The sequence below is a fragment of the Vulpes vulpes genome, chromosome 9, assembly GCF_048418805.1.
Source record: "Vulpes vulpes isolate BD-2025 chromosome 9, VulVul3, whole genome shotgun sequence".
In the NCBI taxonomy this organism is placed as follows: Eukaryota; Metazoa; Chordata; class Mammalia; order Carnivora; family Canidae; genus Vulpes; species Vulpes vulpes.
In genome coordinates, this window is record NC_132788.1 from 58,875,386 (window position 1) to 58,894,716 (window position 19,331).

Sequence of the window (19,331 nt, forward strand, 5' to 3'; positions counted from 1 at the left end):
ATCTCTAGTCTACAGTCAAAATCTTGTGCTTTAATACAATAATTTCGGTTCTCAGGGAGTGTTTGTGGAATACAGGCTGGGAGTTAATGGTAAACAAATGAAGGGTTATTCCAGTTTTATTTCAATCCATTCAAATATTTGCTGAGTACCCAACCCCATGTTGGCTGAAGTAAGATGAGGTAGGTGTTTAGTTCTTAGGTGTAAGGAGATGACAATCTATAAGGAAGACTTTAAATTTCATTCCAGGCTGAAAACAAAACAGTCTAGGGTATACTTTGTTATTCTTTATCCCTCCTAGCATTTTGTTGAGGGAAGGGGTAGGAGAGGGAAGCTCCTTCCATGAGAATGTTTCCTCCCACCTCAGAATTCTTAAAGCCTTCCTCTATTACCGACACTCAGTCGATCTAAAGATATAATTAAATTGATAACAGCTAGCATTTGTATAACCACTTCTAGTTCTAGAAGCCCTTTTACAACATGGTGGTTAAGTCTAATGACCCTGTGTCAGGAAGGCAGGGCAGTTAGCATTTTCACCATCCCCACTCAGACATAGGAGAATGGAGCCTATGAGAGAAGAAGCTGGCCTGGGGTCATCCAGCCTATAAACAGCAGAGCTAGTATCTGGCCTTGGCTCCTCTCTCCTTTCATGCCTACAAGTCTTGACCTAGCATGGAGCACACATCACACACTCCTGCACTTCCTTCCCTATATGCTCAGTAGTAGGCACGAATGAGTATTTGATTAATTGGCCATGGGAAGATAAAGGGGAAAGGGAGGAATAGAGGAAAGAGAGTTGAAGATCATTCCTTTCCCCCACCTCAGGTTCTAGATGAAAACCCAACTCAGATAGAGCTGGGCTTTTTCTGATGTGTGGAAAGGGGCAAAAGTTGTCAGCCGGTTTCTGTAGTTTTAGTATACTGGCCAGGAAATGACACTATGATCAAGGCAATAAAGGTATGTGGAGAGTGACACTGCTGTCACAATCAGAGAGCTCGACCATCTCTTTGACCATACCTAGCAGGGTACAAAGAAAAACAGCACTGAGTAATAAATGGCTAATACCAGTAAGTGTTTATACCAATAATAAAAGCTACCCTTAATTGTGTCCCTATTATGTACCAGGCTTTCAGCTGGGTGCTTTACATAAATGCTAGCTAATAAGAGTGACAGCTATAATCTATCAGATGTCTCTCCTGTATCAGGCTTTATAGACATTATCACATTAGACCCTTAGAACTTTGTGAGGATGAGGCCAATCATCACTCTAATTTTATAAATGAGCAACCTTAGGAATGAGTTACCTGCCCAGACTCAGAAGGTGCCTGAGCTGAGATCTGAACCTAGGCCAGTCTATATCCAGAGATCACTATGGTATGTGTCTGACTCTTCATATGTCACCTGGAGTCCCTTTTGCCTCCTCAAGGGACCCTCTATGGGCAAGATTACAGCTCAGGCTGACTAGATGCTTACCTTCTTTGCTGTTTCAAATTCTAACCCTTCTAAAGCTTCCATAGCCAGCTCATGCCAATCAGTGTCTGTCACGCCCAAGCAAGCAATCTGGTAGGCTTCTTTGAACATTTTCCTATCCAGGTACTGGTACATTGGAGCAGACTGCAGGATTTCATCAAAAGGAAAGAAGATTGTTTTCAGAGTAATGCAAAGAATCAGATTCATACAAAGCCTGACTTGAGATGTGTGCCACTGACTTAATTACAAATGCGCACAGAGCAACACTATAAAGATTAATCAGTATACTTCCCATCCCATGTGCCTTCCATTCGCCACCACCTTTCATCACCAAAAGCATCATGTCTTGCCTGTCCTTCCCTCTACCAGCGGCTTTCCCCACCTCTAGGTCTGCTTTACCACAAGATAATACCCTCATCTAGAATGCCCTTGCTCCTCCTTACCCTCTAGAAAGTACCTATTTGGTTTTGAAGATCCTGTTAAAATGTCACCTCTTCTGGAAAGTCTTCACTGACCCTTCAAGGAAAAAGAGTCTGAACTTTCTTTGCCCTTTATCCAGATCTCAGTTGTGTTGTAATTACAAGCCTATCTCCCCCACAAGTCTGGGCACAACCTGAGGGCAGTGGTGGGGTTATACTTACCTCCCCTAGCAGGCCCTCAGTCTATGTTGGAGGAAGGAACATTACTGTGAGGAAAGGGTCCAGGATGGCCTCTTATAAAGAGGGCTGAGAAACCATCTTATCCAAGAAAGGTAAGTGATTTGCTCCAGGTTACCCAGAAAGGCACACTGTCCTAGTACCCTGGAGCTAGGAAACTTCCTGCCATCTCTCCTTCCAAATTGGGCTGCCTCACTGTGATATCTGTGAATGGTTCCTAATAACTTCTCTCCTTAAGTTTACATAGTGCTTTTGGATCTGTTCCAACAGGTCTGTGTTGCAGGTTATCATTCACTCCTTGATTATAGTCTGAGGATACAGTACAGAAGTGGCACAGGGAAGAGCTGGGGCTGGAGCTTGGGATGACCTGAGCATTTTCCTGGCTCTTGGGTGTGGGCTCTATGTATGTGCGCATACATGAGAACAAGTCTGAGCTGGATCTGGCGTCTTGAATAACGAAAGGCCCTGCCCTTGTTTTAGGCCAGTGTGCTGAAGGGAACTGAATCTCTCCTGGGCAGCAGAGATCAATCAGCCAGTACCTCATGCTAATGGTTCCCAAATGTGGACCTGGAAGTGCTGTTTTCTCCATTTGGGGCCTTTATCTTTGAACTTTCCTGTCTCATTTTCTCAGCTTTAGAGTTGAAGGATTTTTTTCTTCTTTTTAAGCCATTCTGCCCTCTGACAGCAAGATGTGACGACTTTGGCGTGCTCATCTTTTCTACCACACCATTCCACCTACCTTTCCTCCCTTCAGTGGGGTGGGCAGGGTATGGACAGGGGAGCAACTGAGCCAGAATCCAGGCCTAGCTCAGCCATATCCTAGCTATGTATTTCTTGGGGTAAACTGATTGACTTCTGTATAATGCCCTGTCCAGGTCACAGGCTACCAGGGTAAAATAAGAGACAAGCTCAGTACCTCTACAGTATTTTCTAAGCACCAGCTCCTCACCATCTCCCCAATGCTCCAGGCTTGTTCCCACCCCTATCTTGCCCCCTATCTGAAACAACCTTGCTGTTCCTCTCTGCCGTCCCAGGCCTTTCAGGGCTCAGATCAAGTGTTACCACCTCCTGGAAGCTTTCTCAAACTTCCCATGCACAATGAGCTGTCCTTTCTAAAATCCTTTAGTCAGCTGTTCCAATTTCATCCTGTTTTGTAGTATTTACTACTTTAAGATTGCTAATAACAATAACAATAGGAATTGGGCCAGACCTGAGAGACAGGTATATTATTTTACCCCACTGCACAGAAAAGAAGTGAGTCCCCAAGGAGTGAAAGGAGTTGCTCAAGATCACAGCTGGTTCAGATCCAGAGTCAGAACTCAAAGCCATTGCTCTTTCCCCTAAATGGCACAACTTCTTGCCATGCTAAATGTCCCAAGAGGCTGGGATAGGGACTTGGACAGGCACATCAGAATCGAGGATATGATGAATGGTTAACATTTGGGCTTGCCTGGGAGGCACAATCTGAGAGTGGGAGTTTTAAAAATATCCTAACTGAACAAATGCCCTCTGAGTTCTACTTTATCTCACTGTTGCATTCCAAGCATGAAGTCACCACCCGCCCCAAGAAGCCTGACTAGGACTTGCAGCCCTACTTGGCAGCCCTGACAAACCAGTTCTTGCACAAGATGATGTAAATTTCGAAAGGAAACCAGAAATCCCCAGAGTGGATCTGATGCTTTCTCCCTCCTCTCTAGGCCAAAACCACAGGATGGCTGGAGGCAGAGGCAACAGATAAATAGCCTTTGTCTTGAGGCTGCCTTTCCTAACCCTTGGCAGTTCTGACCTGCTGCATCAGCAGGATGGCCTTGGTAAAGCCATGGTGGGGAGGGGTTCTGGATGAGGACTCTGGCTTCTGAATCTTAAGGGCTTGGCAGAGGAAGCCCCAGGCCGCCCCTCCGGCTCCTCTTGGCCAGCCAAAGTCAGGGAGCAGCAAACTGCATTTATCCTTGAGGTCAGGATGGCAGTCTTGGGAGAAAAACTTTTAATCAGCATAGCTTGTTTGATTAAGGAAGATTGGGTTTCTGGTGGATGTGGTGCATGGGTTGGGATGGGGAGCAGCTGAGGACTACAAGGAAACAGTCCAGCGGGGCCGGATCTTGCCCTTTCTCCTGCTGCCACTTCCACCCACCTCCCTCTCTTCTTTCTTTCTCTTTCCTTTTCCTCAGGTATGAATTCAACTAACATTGATTGAATAACTGCTCTGTGTTAGGCACTAATAATTTCTGCACAATGAATAACAAGGGTACTATTAGCTAAGAGGGAGTGGACCCAGCCCCACCCTTTAAAAGAAGCCAAGTCAGGCTTTCCATAACTATGAAGATGGGGAGATCCTAGCTGGGCTGAGGACACAGGATCTCACTGTCCTTCCAGCCCTTCAACCCTCCCGTGAAGCCCCTCAATAAAATGGTTTGATGCCCTCTACCCCCACCCAGAGAGAGTAAGGAAAGTGTGTGGAGGGAACATAAAATGGATGCAGCTTTGCTGAAAGGCAATCCAGAAACATGTCTACAAGTCTTTCAATGTGCATGGCCTTTTACCCAGCAACTTCACTTCAAGGAATTCATCATACCAAGGGGCTAAGCTGGGATAGTTACAAAGACTTGGCAAGAAAGATGCTATCTACAATAGCAAAAAAGCTGTAAGCAGCGTAAATGTCAAACAATAGGTACTGGTTAAGTTGTGGAACATCTATATGATAGGATAAAAAGCAGTCATTAAAAACAATGTGGAGGTGGGGACAGCAGGGACCTGGGTGTGGTTATAATAAAAGAGCAACCCAACATCAGAGATCTCATGGGTTGGTGGTGGTAGCTGCATGAACCTACACAGGTAATTCATTTATGCCGTAGTTTTATAAAATATTACTAGTGGGGAAGCTGGGCAAGTTGTACACGGGATCTTTGTATGATTTCTTACAACTATAGTTCAATCTACATTCATCTTAGTATTTTTTAAATGCTAGAAAAGTACATTTATTGATGTGGAACCATGCTTCTAGTAGATTGCGGAGAGAAAAAGCTACACTGCAAGTTGACAGCCAATAATTCATACAAAGTGATGGGTCTGCAATATGTAAATGTTAGGTTAAGTTGGAAGGTGGTGACAAAGGACAGTGATGAAAAATCTCTTGTTTGTGGGTCCACATTCAGTAAAGGAATTACAGTAAATCTGAGGCTTCATCTATAGGAGTAATACAGATAAATGTCACAAAACAATATTTACAGTAGATTCCACTTTTGTTTAAAATGTTCATATAAAACAATGTTCATATAAAACTGTCTACTCATAATTGTATATTCTGCATATATTACATATACATACAGAAAAGGCCTGGGACTTTGTTTAAGTTTGAGAGTGATTCCCTCTTGAGGATGGGATTCTGCGGGCTAAGTCTCTCCTTTGTGCTTGTCTATTTTATGGCAGTGAGCATGATTCACTTGGGGAGCCCACAGGCAGCCAGGACAGCTGGCACTGGGCTAGCCCTGACTTGCATTGCCAATCTCTGCCCTCCCATCAGTGTTTCTGCCCTCCCCCAGGAAGGGGGGTCCCAGGCCCCCATTTCTGTTCTGGCCTCCTAGCTTGAGGGACTTGTGCTGATAGTCCCATGCTCCTTTCTTGGCTCACAAGACCCCAGACTCCCTCCCCATCCCACTCATATTCTCTTTCTTTCATACATACCACCCTCCTCCTGCATCTGTGCATACACCCTGCTGGACTCCCAGCTTTGCTGGCTTACTCCACTCTGCGCTATGTATGGCTCTCAGGGAAACACACTCTGTCTCAAGACAGACAACTCTGAATACCCTCCCTGTCCCAACCAGAAAAGGGGGATCAGAAAGGAATGGAGGCTCAGTGAGGTAGAGCTGTTTGCCCAAAGACACACAGGTTGTACAGGGCAGAGACAAGGTTTCAGGTTCCAGTCCAGAGTACCTTTCATGACATCATAGTTGAAACTCATCTCTCTTCCCTCTCTCCTCATCATCCATCCCCCAACCCAATGCACCAATGAGGCACTTGGCTTTCCCGGTCTTGTCTGCCCTGCCACTGCTGAGACCTGGCAAGCACCCCAATTACCTGTGGTACCTCCACAGCCGACATGGAGAAGACATGGAGGCAGAAGATCTTGGAGCCATTGTAGCCTACCACAAAGCCCTGTAGCTTCTGCTGGTGCACAGGGAAGGTGCTGGCTTTGATGTTGAGGTAGCCTCCTCCTGAGAAGCAGAGCATGTCCTCACACTGGGTATTCCAGGCTACACTGTTGGCGTTTGGTTCCTGAGGGACAGGGATAGTGAGGATACTGTGACAACCACCCTGGCCTTCAGCACCATTCCTGCATTCAATCAAGCACTCTTTTTAAAACCTAAATCACACTAAGTTGCTAATAGTGGGATGGTAGGAAAGCAAGGAGAAGGGAACCAGAAGAAAAAGACAGAAGCATGGAGGCAAATCCTCTATGCACTTGTTTATGTTAGAATTGTCTTTAACAAGCAAACCATTACTTTTGAAAAAAATTATTATCCCAAATATTAACCATTACATAATGAGAAAATGAGCAGAGTGGCTTTACTTCTGTTAGAAAATGAGTATACACAGCTATGTATAGAAGACTTAAAGGGATATGTCCCAAAGACTTAACAGTGATTGCTTCAGAGTGGGTAGAATTGTGGGTACTTTTTATTTTCTATGTTTTTTGTTTGCCTGAAGTTTTCTTTTAGTCATGAACATCTACTGTTTTTTATAATAAAAACAAGTGTTATTTTTTATATTAGAAAATAATATATTGTCTCTGCATTTAAAATTCTCACTGTAGAGTCACCCTGGGAGGCACCCCCTTCCCACTACCTCCTTTCAAAGTTTTCTGCTTAGCTCTGGAGCCCCAGGGACCAGCAGATGTTCATACCTTTCTACCTAGAATCTTTTACAATGTCTGAATCTTTTATAATGAGCATGGATTATTTTTATAATGAGAAAAAACAATATAGCTGTTTTCATTTGCACAGGGCAGGGGCAGTAGAGAGGAGAAAAAGACAGCTGGGAATGTTTATGTCTCCTGGCAAGGTCTGAGAACCACCTTCCCTGGCCTACTACAGAACCCTCAGTGGGGATGGGGAAGGACACATGCCCTTCCATTCCTATATGGTTCTGGGCTCTGGCACAACTTCACAAATGGGGGCCTGCTAACTCACCCCCAGGAGGTGGTTTTGAGGCTGGGAAGAGGAGAAGTTAACATTTAGCGCCCTGTTTTGTACCAGGCACTGAGCTTGGTACTGTGGTAGCTTGTGTAGTCTTATACCAATTATGTGAAGGGGCATTTACTAGCTCCATTTCAGAGGTAAGGAGAAATTTAGGCTCAGAGAACCATACTAACTTACTGGATATCACACAGTAAATGACTAAGAGCAGGACTAGAGCCCAGGTCTGTCTAAAGACAACACCTGTGCTCTTTTTTTACTCCCTTAATCACTCTTCCTTGACAGAGATATAAGCAAGTTGTTATTTATTGGAGTCCTCTCTGGCTAGCATTAGCCGGGCTGCACTTCCAACTAACTGAGGTAGCTCCCTACATTCCAGCACCCCACTGCCCTGCTGACTATGCTCCCAAGGACAAAGAAGAGGCCTAAGAAGGGCATCTCGATCTGCCCATTAATACTGGGAGACCTGTTGTGGCTGACGAAGCCAGACAGAGGAGTTTCAGCTTTGAGGGGACCTTGCTTCAGGCAAATGGGCCCTGACCCCTTACAAAGTCCTGAAGAGGGGATCCCTGGGTGGCGCAGCGGTTTAGTGCCTGCCTTTGGCCCAGGGCGCGATCCTGGAGACCCCGGATCGAATCCCACATCAGGCTCCCGGTGCGTGGAGCCTGCTTCTCCCTCTGCCTGTGTCTCTGTCCCTCTCTCTCTCTCTCTCTCTGTGACTATCATAAATAAATAAAAATTTAAAAAAATAAAATAAAATTAAATTAAAAAAAAAAAAACAAAGTCCTGAAGCGCTGATGAATCACTAATCTCTACCTCTGAAACTAATAATACATTATATATTAATTAATTGAATTTAACTTTAAAAAACACCAAAAATGTAACTATTAACAGCCTACTGTTGACTGGAAGTCTTACCAATAACATAAACGGTTTATTAATACATATTTTGTATATTCTATGTATTATATACTATATCCTTAAGGTAAGCTAAAGAAAAGAAAATGTTATTAAGAAAATCATATGGGTGCCTATGATTGGGTGGCTCAGTCAATTAAGTGTCTGCCTTGGGCTCAGGTCATGATCCCAGGGTCCTTGGATCGAGTCCTGCATCAGGCTCCCTGCTCAGTGAAGAGCCTACTTCTCCCTCTCCCTCTGCTACTCCTCCTGCTTGTGCTCTGTCAAATAAATAAATCTTAAAAAAAAAAAAATCATAAAGAAGAGGAGGAAAAAAGTCCTAAAGAGGCAAAGAGTGGCACTGAGTATGGCAGAAAGCCAGGTGCTGGGCATGAAGCCTTTGGGCTCTCTTCTCCAGCGACACACTTCTACCAGCCATAGGACCAAATGGTGTAAATACTGCTTATCCCCTAAATCAGTTTACATTTTGCTGGCTCTTATAGCATCCTTGTGAAATAACTAGCAGGGAGGACTTCCCCTCATCCCTTCCCTTCTTTTCAGATGACAAAACCGGTCCTATTTCTTTACTGTATCTTAGGTCACTTATAGGTATAGGCAGACCTCCAATTGGCAAGAAGCACTTTTGCAGAAGAATCATCATCACATTAACTAATGCACTGAGAGCCTATTACATGCCCCACTTAGATTTATTATTATTCACTTATTGTTAACAGAAATAAAGGAATTGCTTGCCAATCTTACCTGTGGGGAAAGCAAAGTTCAAAGAGGCTTACCCAGCTCCTGCTGCTTATGTGTGAGAGAGGTGGCCTCTTGGGCTCTGTCCCCCCGCTCAAAGCCTACACCCCTACATGTCACTGCTCTTTCCAGAGACCTGCCTGGGAACCAGAGGGTGACTACCATCTGTAGGGACTGGGAAGCTAGAAGAGGAGTCAAAGGACTACGTCCTAGAAACTCTGTGGGATGTCACCTGAAAAAGCAACTCCTTGGTGTGGATGTCATACACCAGGCACGTGTCATTTTCATCCACCACGGCCAGCTTGTTACGGGAGGCACTCATGTCCAAGCAGCGCACAGCTGTGGCCTGCTTCAGCAGGACAATGGCAAAGAGATTGTCCACAAAGATCTTTAGGATCTGGCGAAATTTCAGAGAAAAAAACAACAAAACAAAAAAAAAAGTGTGAGTCACCATGGCAACAAGACCCTGGAACTGTGCCAGGCTGTTGGAATCCCATGTGTTCTACAAGAACAACTCCCACTAACTTCAACAGAGGCTCCATGCAGAGAAAAGAACTTATCAAAATAACGGGAGCGGGGGCTTATCCTTAGGATATCAGAAGTGCAGTTCATCAGAGGTTGCCAAAGTAATGATGGGCCCAAGACACAACAAATTCACTTGAATGTCTGCTTGACTGGGGATCTGTTAACATTACCCAAACTTCAAGATTAGGAGACACCATCAAGCGAGATCTGAATCACAAACTAACATAGGAAGAGGCTACTTTGAATGCTGATAAGACAATCTGGTATAACCACAGCAAAATAATGATGATGATGAAAAGGATGATGACAGCCATTAGTTATAGATTATTTCTGACAGCATTGAAACATGAGGCATTATTCCCATGTGTAAAACCTAAGCCTCAGAGAGGCTAAGTGACCTGCCCATGGTCACACAGCTAGTGAGTAGCTAGGCATGAACATGACCCCAGGTCGACCTGCCCCCAAAGTCCACATTCTCAGGCCTCACACTGGAAGTGACAGCTGACTGTGAGAAAGAAGCAGACTTTTCACCCCTTTGGCATTGCTACTGTAAAGCCCCTACTAATTTCATACTCCATGACTTCTGTCCCCAGGAAAGGCCTGACAAGCTTCAGCCATCAGCCATCTGCTAGACAGCTTGGCTTTCAGGCTAATGTAGTTATATTTTCACTTTAAAATTTCCATGTAGCTCACTTAGAACTTTTCTTATTTTGAGCAAAGAACACACACACACAAATCTGTTTAACTTTGTATAACCTACATTTTCCACATTTATACAAGCAAAGGGCCCGTTTTTCTTATAATATCTAGTAATAGCCTTACGACCAACGCCCTCTAAAACACAAGCTAGAACACACTGCCTTAATCCTTTCATTGCCCTAAGAGGGATATGACCTAAGAATGAGCTCTGCCTCCCTCCCTAGCAGGCCACTGAAACTACACCTCTAACAAATCTCCCATCTCCTAGGTGCCATTAAACCCACTACTCTATGGGCCGCCTAGAAGCCACAGTGCCAACCCTGCCAGAATGCAGCAAGCTCTAAGTCTAAGGGTCACTGCATCTTTGGCCTGAAGCTGTCCTCAAAAAAATAAAACTCTGGGTTGCCTTGCAATGTGCCCATGGTGAATGTGGGGTGGAGGAAGACCTTTTTCCTGTCCCAGAGATACCATCTCAGGGTCATAATGACTCTAGTCCCTATGTCTGCATACAGTTTATCAGCCTGATGGGAGACATATGTGAGCACTCACCTGTCCATTCTTCAGGCCTACTAACAGACCTTCCCTTCCTGGAGGGCCACCAATCACCTTGATGTAGCGAATGAGAGACTCCATCTGCCACTCCCGTTCCTTCACTCCACTGAAGGACAAGCACTGTAGCCGTTTCTCCTAGAAAGCAAACCCAGCTCTTGTATGGATATTCAACAGAGTAAGTGTTCCCAGCCCTCCCAAGGACGTCTTCCTGCAAGTAAGGAATGAAAAATACCTACACAATCAGTGTCTGTTGAACCTTATCTAGTCCCCATGACTGGCATTTTTTGTTGCGTAACAGAAAGATATCATACACTTCTTGTGTACATGTTTAGTTAACAACAACAAAAATCAATCTTCATTTCTATCAGTGTATACTTTAAGTCATTAAAACATGTATAATCCTAGGATAACAAAGTGCTTTGCAATACAAAAAGGTATTCTCCAGGTTATGGTCCATGATTTTCCAGTAGAGTCTAATTCTTCTAGATGTCAATAAAATGAAAGCAACGAACAGCTACTGAATTTGAAGGAAAGGGACTCGCTTCCTAGTGTTCATTTTTAAAATCATGAGTTGGGTACCCCATCCTTGGAGGAAACATGAAGAGGATTCAGCTCGATCCCTCCAACCTGCTGCCCACCTGGCAGAGGATGATGTGATCAGCACACACCACAAGGAGGTTGCATTCAAACTTCTTGACAATCTTCTCCTTCACCCGGTAATGCATATCTGACGAGTCGTCTGAATACAACTCATAGATGAGGATTTTCTCTGGCAATTGGATAGCTAATCGATTTTTGTAGATGGCAATTTTCTTGACAAGCTCTTTGCATTTAATCCGAACTGTCAAAGAAAAAAACTTCAGCTCTAGCAAAAGATAGTTAAGTAAGGTAGAAGGCAGAGAAATTAAAAGCTGTCATTTACTTAATGTTACTGGCAATTAAAGGAGACACTCTTATCAAAAAATCTTTACAGAGTGTCTAATATGTACAATCAGCTCTACTAAACACTGGGATCCAAAGTCATACACAATCTTTGTGGTCCAAAGCTTACAACTGAGTACGGAAAGTGAAATTCTTAATACTACCATCACTTGCTGAATACAAGTTAAACTCTTCTGCATAGAATATATTGCCTCTGATGATCAGAAGTCCATCTGAACGATTATCTATACCTCTAACCACTCCCCCAACCCACTACCCTCAACAACAGGGAATTGCATGTAGTTTCTGGTATATACTAGGCTCTCACACTCTAACTGCAGACTAGACGGAGAAAATGTCCCCAGAAGGGAAGTTGGAGAGCTGCCCAAGTGGCTATACCCTGACCAGCACAGCTGGAATCTTCAAACAGATGTGGTCTCAGATGCCAGCTGAATCTGTAAGACAACACTCAATGTGTATCCCTACACACAGGCACTGGGCAGTGCGCTGTAGTCAGCGCATGTGTATGTGACTACACTTGAAATAAGTGGATCTTTAGCCCATTTTTTTTCTTTTTTTTTATGGGGGTGGGGGGGCGGGGGGAGGCAGGCCTGCCTGCGGGCCCTCCTCGCCCTGCCCCCGATCTTTAGCCCATTTAACCAGCATGGCAGGCAGCCTGGGTAGCTCAGCGGTTTAGCGCCACCTTTGGCCCAGGGTGTGATCCTGGAGACCCAGGATCTAGTCCCACATCAGGCTCCCTGCATGGAGCCTGCTTCTCCCTCTGCCTGTGTCTCTGCCCCTCCCTCCCTCTCTCTCTCTCTCTCTCTCTCTCTCTCATAAATAAATAAATAAATAAATAAACCTTTAAAAAAATAATAACCAGCATGGCTACTTGGGTGGACAGTGGATGAAACTGAGGTTCAGACTGACTATGCTAGGCCTGGAGCTTGGATCTTCTGACTAAGCCTGTGGTGACCCACTGCTCCTGTTTACCCCTGGGGTAAGGACCCATCAGGAGGCAAGTGGAGATGAAATAGAGAGAAGCACACCAGTATATCCACACCAAAGGGGAAAGAGGTCCACAGGTCCTTTTTTTTTTTTTTGGAGAGATAGTTTATTGCTTTCATTAGATTCTCAAAGACATCTACATCCTCCTCTTACTCTCAAAAAAAAAAAAAAAAAAAAAAAAAGCAAGAGCCAGTGGCCAGTGGTCCAACATGTTTCCAAAACACTGAGGAGGAACATTTCCTATCATTTCGCTTGTCCCAATCTACTTCTCTTCCCAAAGGCTAGAGGACAGAGGGGCCATGCCTGCCTTTTACCTTTCTGTTCGGTGATCAGGTGCTGCACGATGACATCAGTCATGCTATCCCTGTAGGCATACCGGTCCTTGTAGAGCCCATGGACAGTACTGAAAATAAGCTGGTAAAAGGAAATGGTGCCATCTTGGCAGCCTACGACCTGCAGGGAAAGAGAGTTGTTTATCCCCAGCTCGCTGAGAAGAAATAGTCTGCCCTCCTATTTGTGAGGAACAAATGTCAATGATCTGACTAGCTCTACATGGCTAATGTCTGTGCCTACTCAGGCAATGGCCCAACAGAATGAGCTTCCTCTTCTTACCACGTAGTTGGAGTCAGGTTTCACTTTACATGTCCACACCCAGGAGTTCTGCTCCCCAACAGTCCCAAGCCGCACTCCATCCTTGGTGAAAAGGGATACTTGCTTGTCTGACCCTCCCAGCAAAATGTACTCTCCTTTAGTGAAGTAGCTGAGGCAGCAGGGGTCAAAGTTCAGTGACCGATCCTTCCCAATCTGAGGAAAGAAAACACATACCAAGGGAAAAACCACCCCTGAATCCACAGTATTCAGAACACAATTTAGGGCTTTTCCTATCAACTTTATTTATTTATTTATTTATTTATTTATTTATTTATTTATTTTATTATTTTTTTTTCCTATCAACTTTAATCCTGTGGGATTCCATCACGAACACCGTCCAGCTTCCTCCCCTACACACAGCTGAATCCTCCACTGCTAGGGTCAGCAGCATTTCCCCCAGGCCCACTAGCTGCTCCAGATATGTGTCTTAGATCCTCAGCAATCCAGATCCAGGGATTAGTCGTTCTCCCACAGGCCCTCCTCCATACACAGTCCTTGCAAGGGTTCAATGGTTCCCCTCAGCTTTCTTCTTCTCTTTTTTTTAAAGTATTTCATGAAGCCAAATATATCCAATTTAAAAAATTGTCCTTAGGGTGCCTGGGTAGCTCAGCAGTTAAGCATCTGCCTTTGGCTCAGGTTATGATCCCGGGTCCAGGGATCAAGTCCTGCATCAGGCTCACTGCAAGGAGCCTGCTTCTTCCTCTGCCTGTGTCTCTGCCTCTCTCTCTGTATCTCTCATGACTAAAGAAATAAAATCTTTAAATAAATAAATAACTCTCTATTCTGGAATTATAACCATCCTACTTCTCTTTATAACAACCTTATTGAAGTATTCCATACTATGCAATCAGTCATTTGAAGCATATAATTAATTGTGCAAACATTATCTCTAATTCAGAACATTTATATCATTCCAAAGAGAAACCACATACCTATTAGCTGTTGATCCCAATTCTCCTCTCTTTCCCTCCCCAGGCAACCACTAATCTGATTTCTCTGTCTATAGATTTGCCTACTTTCGAGATTTCACATAAAAGGGACCACACAATTTGTGGCCTTTTGGGACCAATTCATTCACATTATAGGATATATCAAAAATTTCACTCCTTTTCATTGCTGAATAATATTCCATTACATGGATATAACACATTTTATTATCCATTCATCAGTTGGTGGCCACACCTAGTTTTTGACTATTATGAATAATACTGCTATGGATATATGTGTATAAGTTTTTATGTGGACAGGTTTTCATCTCTCTTGGCTATATATACCTAGGAGTGGAATTGCTGAATCTATAGTAACTTTATCTTTAACCTTCTGAGGAACTGCCAGATTTTTTTCAAAGTAACTATGCCATTTTATATTTGTAACAGTAGCATATAAAGGTTCCAATTTCTCCATCCTAGTGGGTGTGGCTTTGATTTGCATTTCCCTGGTATCTAATAATGTTGAGAATCTTTTTATGTGCTTATTGGCCACATGTATATCTTGTTTGGAGAAATGTCTATTCAAATCCTTTCTCCAATTTTGAATTGGGTTATCTCTTTATTACTGAATTGCAAGAGTTCTTTATATGTTCCAGATACATGTCCCTTATCAGATATATGATTTGTGAAAATTTCTCCAATTCTGTGAGTTGTCTTTTCAGTTTTGGGTGACACTAGGGTGAAGGTCAAGCTCCTGAAATCAGCTCCCAAGAGCCTTTTCTCCGGCAAAATGAACATCTTATAGTTTGTTTGCCAAGCAGACCATGTTCTTTCAGGCCTCCACATCCTCACAAATGTTGTTCTCCACACCATCCCAGCCCCAGCCAAGAGTGTCTATCCTCTTCCTCTCTCTTCCCACCAAGTGTCATCTCCTACAAAAAAATAAAATAAAATAAAAAAAAAATCCCCCAGTCTCTCTGCCCCACCCAAGGCCTGATTTAGTGCCCGTTCCTCTGTGCTCCCCTGGCCCTGTGCTCACCTCTCCCACAGCACTTCTCTCACTGCTCTATAGTTACAGGTTTAATTTGATGTCCCCACCTCCCCTTACTACTCATTAAAGCCCAAGCTCCTTATTGTCACTGAAGATTTTTTGCCACCGCTGAAGGAGCTTTTTGTGAATAAAATATTATTTATGATTATCATTATTAAACTATAGTTTATTAAAGAAATAATTCTAAAACCCTGGTTTCTCATTAAGTTTTTAAGTTCAATTTAGAAATATTTTCCTATTTATAAGTATGACAAAAGTAAACAACTAATTGAAAAGGGGACTTTATCATTTACTGAATTAAATTTTGAACAGACTTTAAAATCCTTTACTATTGGGGCACCTAGGTGGCACAGTCGATTAAGCATCCTACTCTTGGTTTCGGCTCAGGTCTGATCTCAGTGTTGTTAGGCTCTGCACTCAGCCTGGAGTCTGCTTGGGTTTCTCTCTCCCTCTCCCTCTGACTCTACCCTTCCCCCTGCCCCATGCTTGCTCCTCTGCTCTCTCTCTCTCAAATAAAGAAATAAAAACCTTAAAAAATTAAAAGAAAATCCCTTATTGTCATTTACAACTTAGTTGATTCCCTTAAATTAATTTAAACTACAATTATTCATTTCATAATTCAATTTTTCTTTATAAGAATTTCAAATGCCCAACAACCAAACTTCCCCTAGTACTTATAAAATGATAGTAAATCTAGTAAGAAAACTAAAAAAAAATCTTATGAATCATGACATGGAAGGCTTGCAGGTTCTGGTAACAAACAGCTCACTAATTCCTACTGGGCCAACTTTCCTGCAGGTAATAACTATAAACTCTGGACTAACTATAAATGACAATCACGTGAAGGCACTAGAGAGCAACCATAAGCAGACAAAAACTGAAGACACGTGGGCATTTGGAACAATGGACTGGTACTAGGTGAATTTCTCACTTTTTTAAGGGCTTTTTGCCTAAGGGCAGGCCCTATCAGCACCCTGCTGGATGAACACAGAATTTGGAGTGGCCACAACAGCCTGAAAATGAGGTGACAAATCTCAGAAAAGAGACAGATGCAGAGGGAGGAAAGAAAGCCAAAATTCTGCACGTACACTCTGTTGAATATCTAGAACTCTTTGAATGACACACATGTGGGGTAGATGCTAAGCAGCCTAGCAAGGCTAAAGAACTCAATAGAGATTTCAGTGGTTGCTCATACTGAAAAGATGGAGTTCGAACTCTGAACCCAGCAAAGTTAACTACCTGTTTTTTTGTTTTTGTTTTTTTTTAAAAACTACTACAGGAGTACCTGGGTGGTTCAGTCAGTTAAGCATCTGCCTTCAGCTCAGGTCATGATCTCACGGTCCTGGGACTGAGCCCCACATTGGGCTCTCTGCTCAGTGGTGAGCCTACTTCTCTCTCTCCCTCTACCTCTGTGATCACTCTCACTCTCTCTCAAAAAATAAAATAAAATAAAATCTTAAAAATAAATAACCCAACTATAGTGCTTCTTCAGCAGCACACATACTAAAATTAGAACAATATAGAGAAGATTAGCATGGCCCCTGCACAAGGATGACACTCAAATTCATGAAGTATTCTGTATTTTAAAAAAAAGAAAAAAAAAACTACACAATAATCTTCAGAGGAACATGACAGAAATGAATCCCTATGATGTATCATTTAAAATGTCCAGAATAGGGCAGCCCCGGTGGCGCAGCGGTTTGGTGCCACCTGCAGCCCAGGGCGTGATCCTGGAGACCCTGGATCGAGTCCCACGTCAGGCTCTCTGTATGATGCCTGCTTCTCCCTCTGCCTGTGTGTCTCTGCCTCTCTCTCTCTCTGCCTCTATGAATAAATAAATAAAATCTTAAAAAAAAAATAAAATAAAATGTCCAGAATAGGGGCAGCCCCAGTGGTGCAGCGGTTTAGCATCGCCTGAAGCCTGGGATGTGATCCTGGAGACCCGGGATCAAGTCCCACATCAGGCTTCCTGTATGGAGCCTGCTTTTCCCTCTGCCTGTGTGTCTGCCTCTCTCTGTCTCTATGAATAAATAAAATCTTTAAAAAATAAAAAATAAAAAAAGAATAAAAAATAAAATGTCCAGAATATAACCCAAAACTCCAAAGGGCAGAAAAATGTGAACCATATTCAAGAGAAAAGACAATTAGTAGATATTGACCCCCAAGATAATTCAGATAGGAATTAGCAGATGAATATTTTAAAATAGCTATTATAACTACGGTCAAGGACATAAAGGAAAATATTCCTATAATGAATAGACAAATAGGAAAAAAAGAACCAAATGGAAATCTAGAACTGAAAAATGCAATAACTGAAACAAAAATTCACTAAAAGGGCTTAACAGAAATATTACAGATGACAGAAGAGTCAATGCAACTGAAGACTGAGATAAAAGATTTAAGAAATGAACAGGGCCTCAGTGACTTGGAAAACAATACCAAAAGGTCTAACATATAATTGGAGACCCAGAAGGATAGTAGAGAATGAAGAAGAAAAATTATTTGAATAACAAAAAAATTATTCCACATTTGGTGAAAGAATAAAGATATGTGTATAGATTCAAGATCAGTAACTATCCCCCACTCTACCCTAAGTCAGAAAATATAATGAATCTCTTTAACATTCTAATGTTACTTAGGTACTTACTAAAAATGTCTTATACTTTTCAATTTAAAATCGGATGTGTAAAATTAATTACTCAATTACATCTTTTAAATGGTCATCACAAGACTGATCTGATAGATATTCTAATATGGATTCCAGTACCAGTTTGCCTGGGTTCCAAACCAGAGCTAGCCACTACTCTGTATGGCTTTGGGCAGTTATTGAACCTCTCTGTGCCTCAATTTTTTAACATGTAAGGTGGTGATTATAATACATACCTCACAGAGTTATAACCAAGATTAAAAGTTAACCTTGTAGAGTCTATATAATGCCTAAAATTCAATAAATGTTAGTGATTATCATTAATCCAGATACCCTTAAACATTACAAACACTTAAAATGCCAAAATACACAAATTATGCCTAATTATACCTAATACAAAAGTATAGTCTTGATTTACTTCATCATATTTTTTTTGTATTTTTTTATTGGAGTTCGATTTCCCAACATATAGTATAACACCCAGTGCTCATCCCATCAAGTGCCCCCCTCAGTGCCCATCACCCAGTCATCCCATCCTCCTGCCCACCTCTCCTTCCATTACCCCTTGTTGGTTTCCCAGAGTTAGGAGTCTCTCATGTTCTATCACCTTCTATCACCCTCTCTGATATTTCCCACTCATTTTCTCTCCTGTCCCCTTTAATCCCTTTCACTATTTTTTATATTATACTATATTTAATTCTAAATCTTCCCAGATTTAAAAGGCACCCAACCAAGGAAACAATTTTACAGTCCCAAACTAGTCGTGTTATCTCAGCAGAGTGAGATTGCTTATCATTCAAAAACTCTGGGCCACACTATGAACTTTAGTGCTATATATGTGCAAGATATTGCCATGGTACTGACCACCAGATCAGGTTCTTTTTCATTTTCACTATAGCAATAAGACTCCATTCCTTCCCTTATAGTGTGGTTATTTGTTTCCAAGAACTAGCAATACCCATACCCAGTGCCTTGTACACAATAGATGTGCCAATAAGCGTTTGTTGAATGATGATATACACACATTAAGTAAATGAACAGAGGCCAGGGCTAGATACAAGAAAATTAAAAGTGCAAGTTTGGGGAAATCAGCCATGGAAGGAAACTCAGAAGACATCTCACTATCTACCTTTATCTTTTCTTTGCTCAGCTACACAAAAAAATGACCAATGAGGTAGAAAAGAAATGGCCTTAAAGCTGGGCTACACATAACTGAAACCCTCCTTTCTAGCAGGACATGTTTTGAGAAATAAAGATGTTGTTAAACAAAAGGCTCCACTGAACAGACTGTATTTCTCAGCTGCTTGGCTATGGTACCTAAGCCATCCCCACCACCTTCACTTTAATCCTTGGTGTCTCCTGCCTAGCAGGTTTTCC

At 42.6% G+C, this 19,331-nt stretch overlaps 1 protein-coding gene and 1 non-coding gene across 7 annotated transcripts in view; one reads left to right on the plus strand and one right to left on the minus strand.

Moving 5' to 3' along the window:
• Nucleotides 1-19,331, minus strand: part of IFT122 (intraflagellar transport 122) — a 71,293-nt gene that overhangs the window by 27,352 nt on the left and 24,610 nt on the right. For 4 of the 6 annotated variants that reach the window (XM_026016979.2, XM_072720259.1, XM_072720255.1 and 1 more), the window contains 7 exons: nt 13,289-13,480; nt 12,991-13,129; nt 11,386-11,588; nt 10,745-10,882; nt 9,204-9,368; nt 6,201-6,398; nt 1,471-1,611 (listed from right to left, as the gene is read on the minus strand). In XM_026016979.2, the coding sequence (XP_025872764.1) occupies nt 1,471-1,611; nt 6,201-6,398; nt 9,204-9,368; nt 10,745-10,882; nt 11,386-11,588; nt 12,991-13,129; nt 13,289-13,480 (1,176 nt within the window). The remainder of the gene's footprint in view (nt 1-1,470; nt 1,612-6,200; nt 6,399-9,203; nt 9,369-10,744; nt 10,883-11,385; nt 11,589-12,990; nt 13,130-13,288; nt 13,481-19,331) is intronic. The other 2 variants (XM_072720258.1, XM_072720256.1) reach the window with 1 other exon arrangement.
• On the plus strand, nt 16,788-16,893 carry LOC112933751 (U6 spliceosomal RNA). Its single transcript, XR_003237733.1, has one exon. It is a non-coding gene; the product is annotated as a U6 spliceosomal RNA (small nuclear RNA).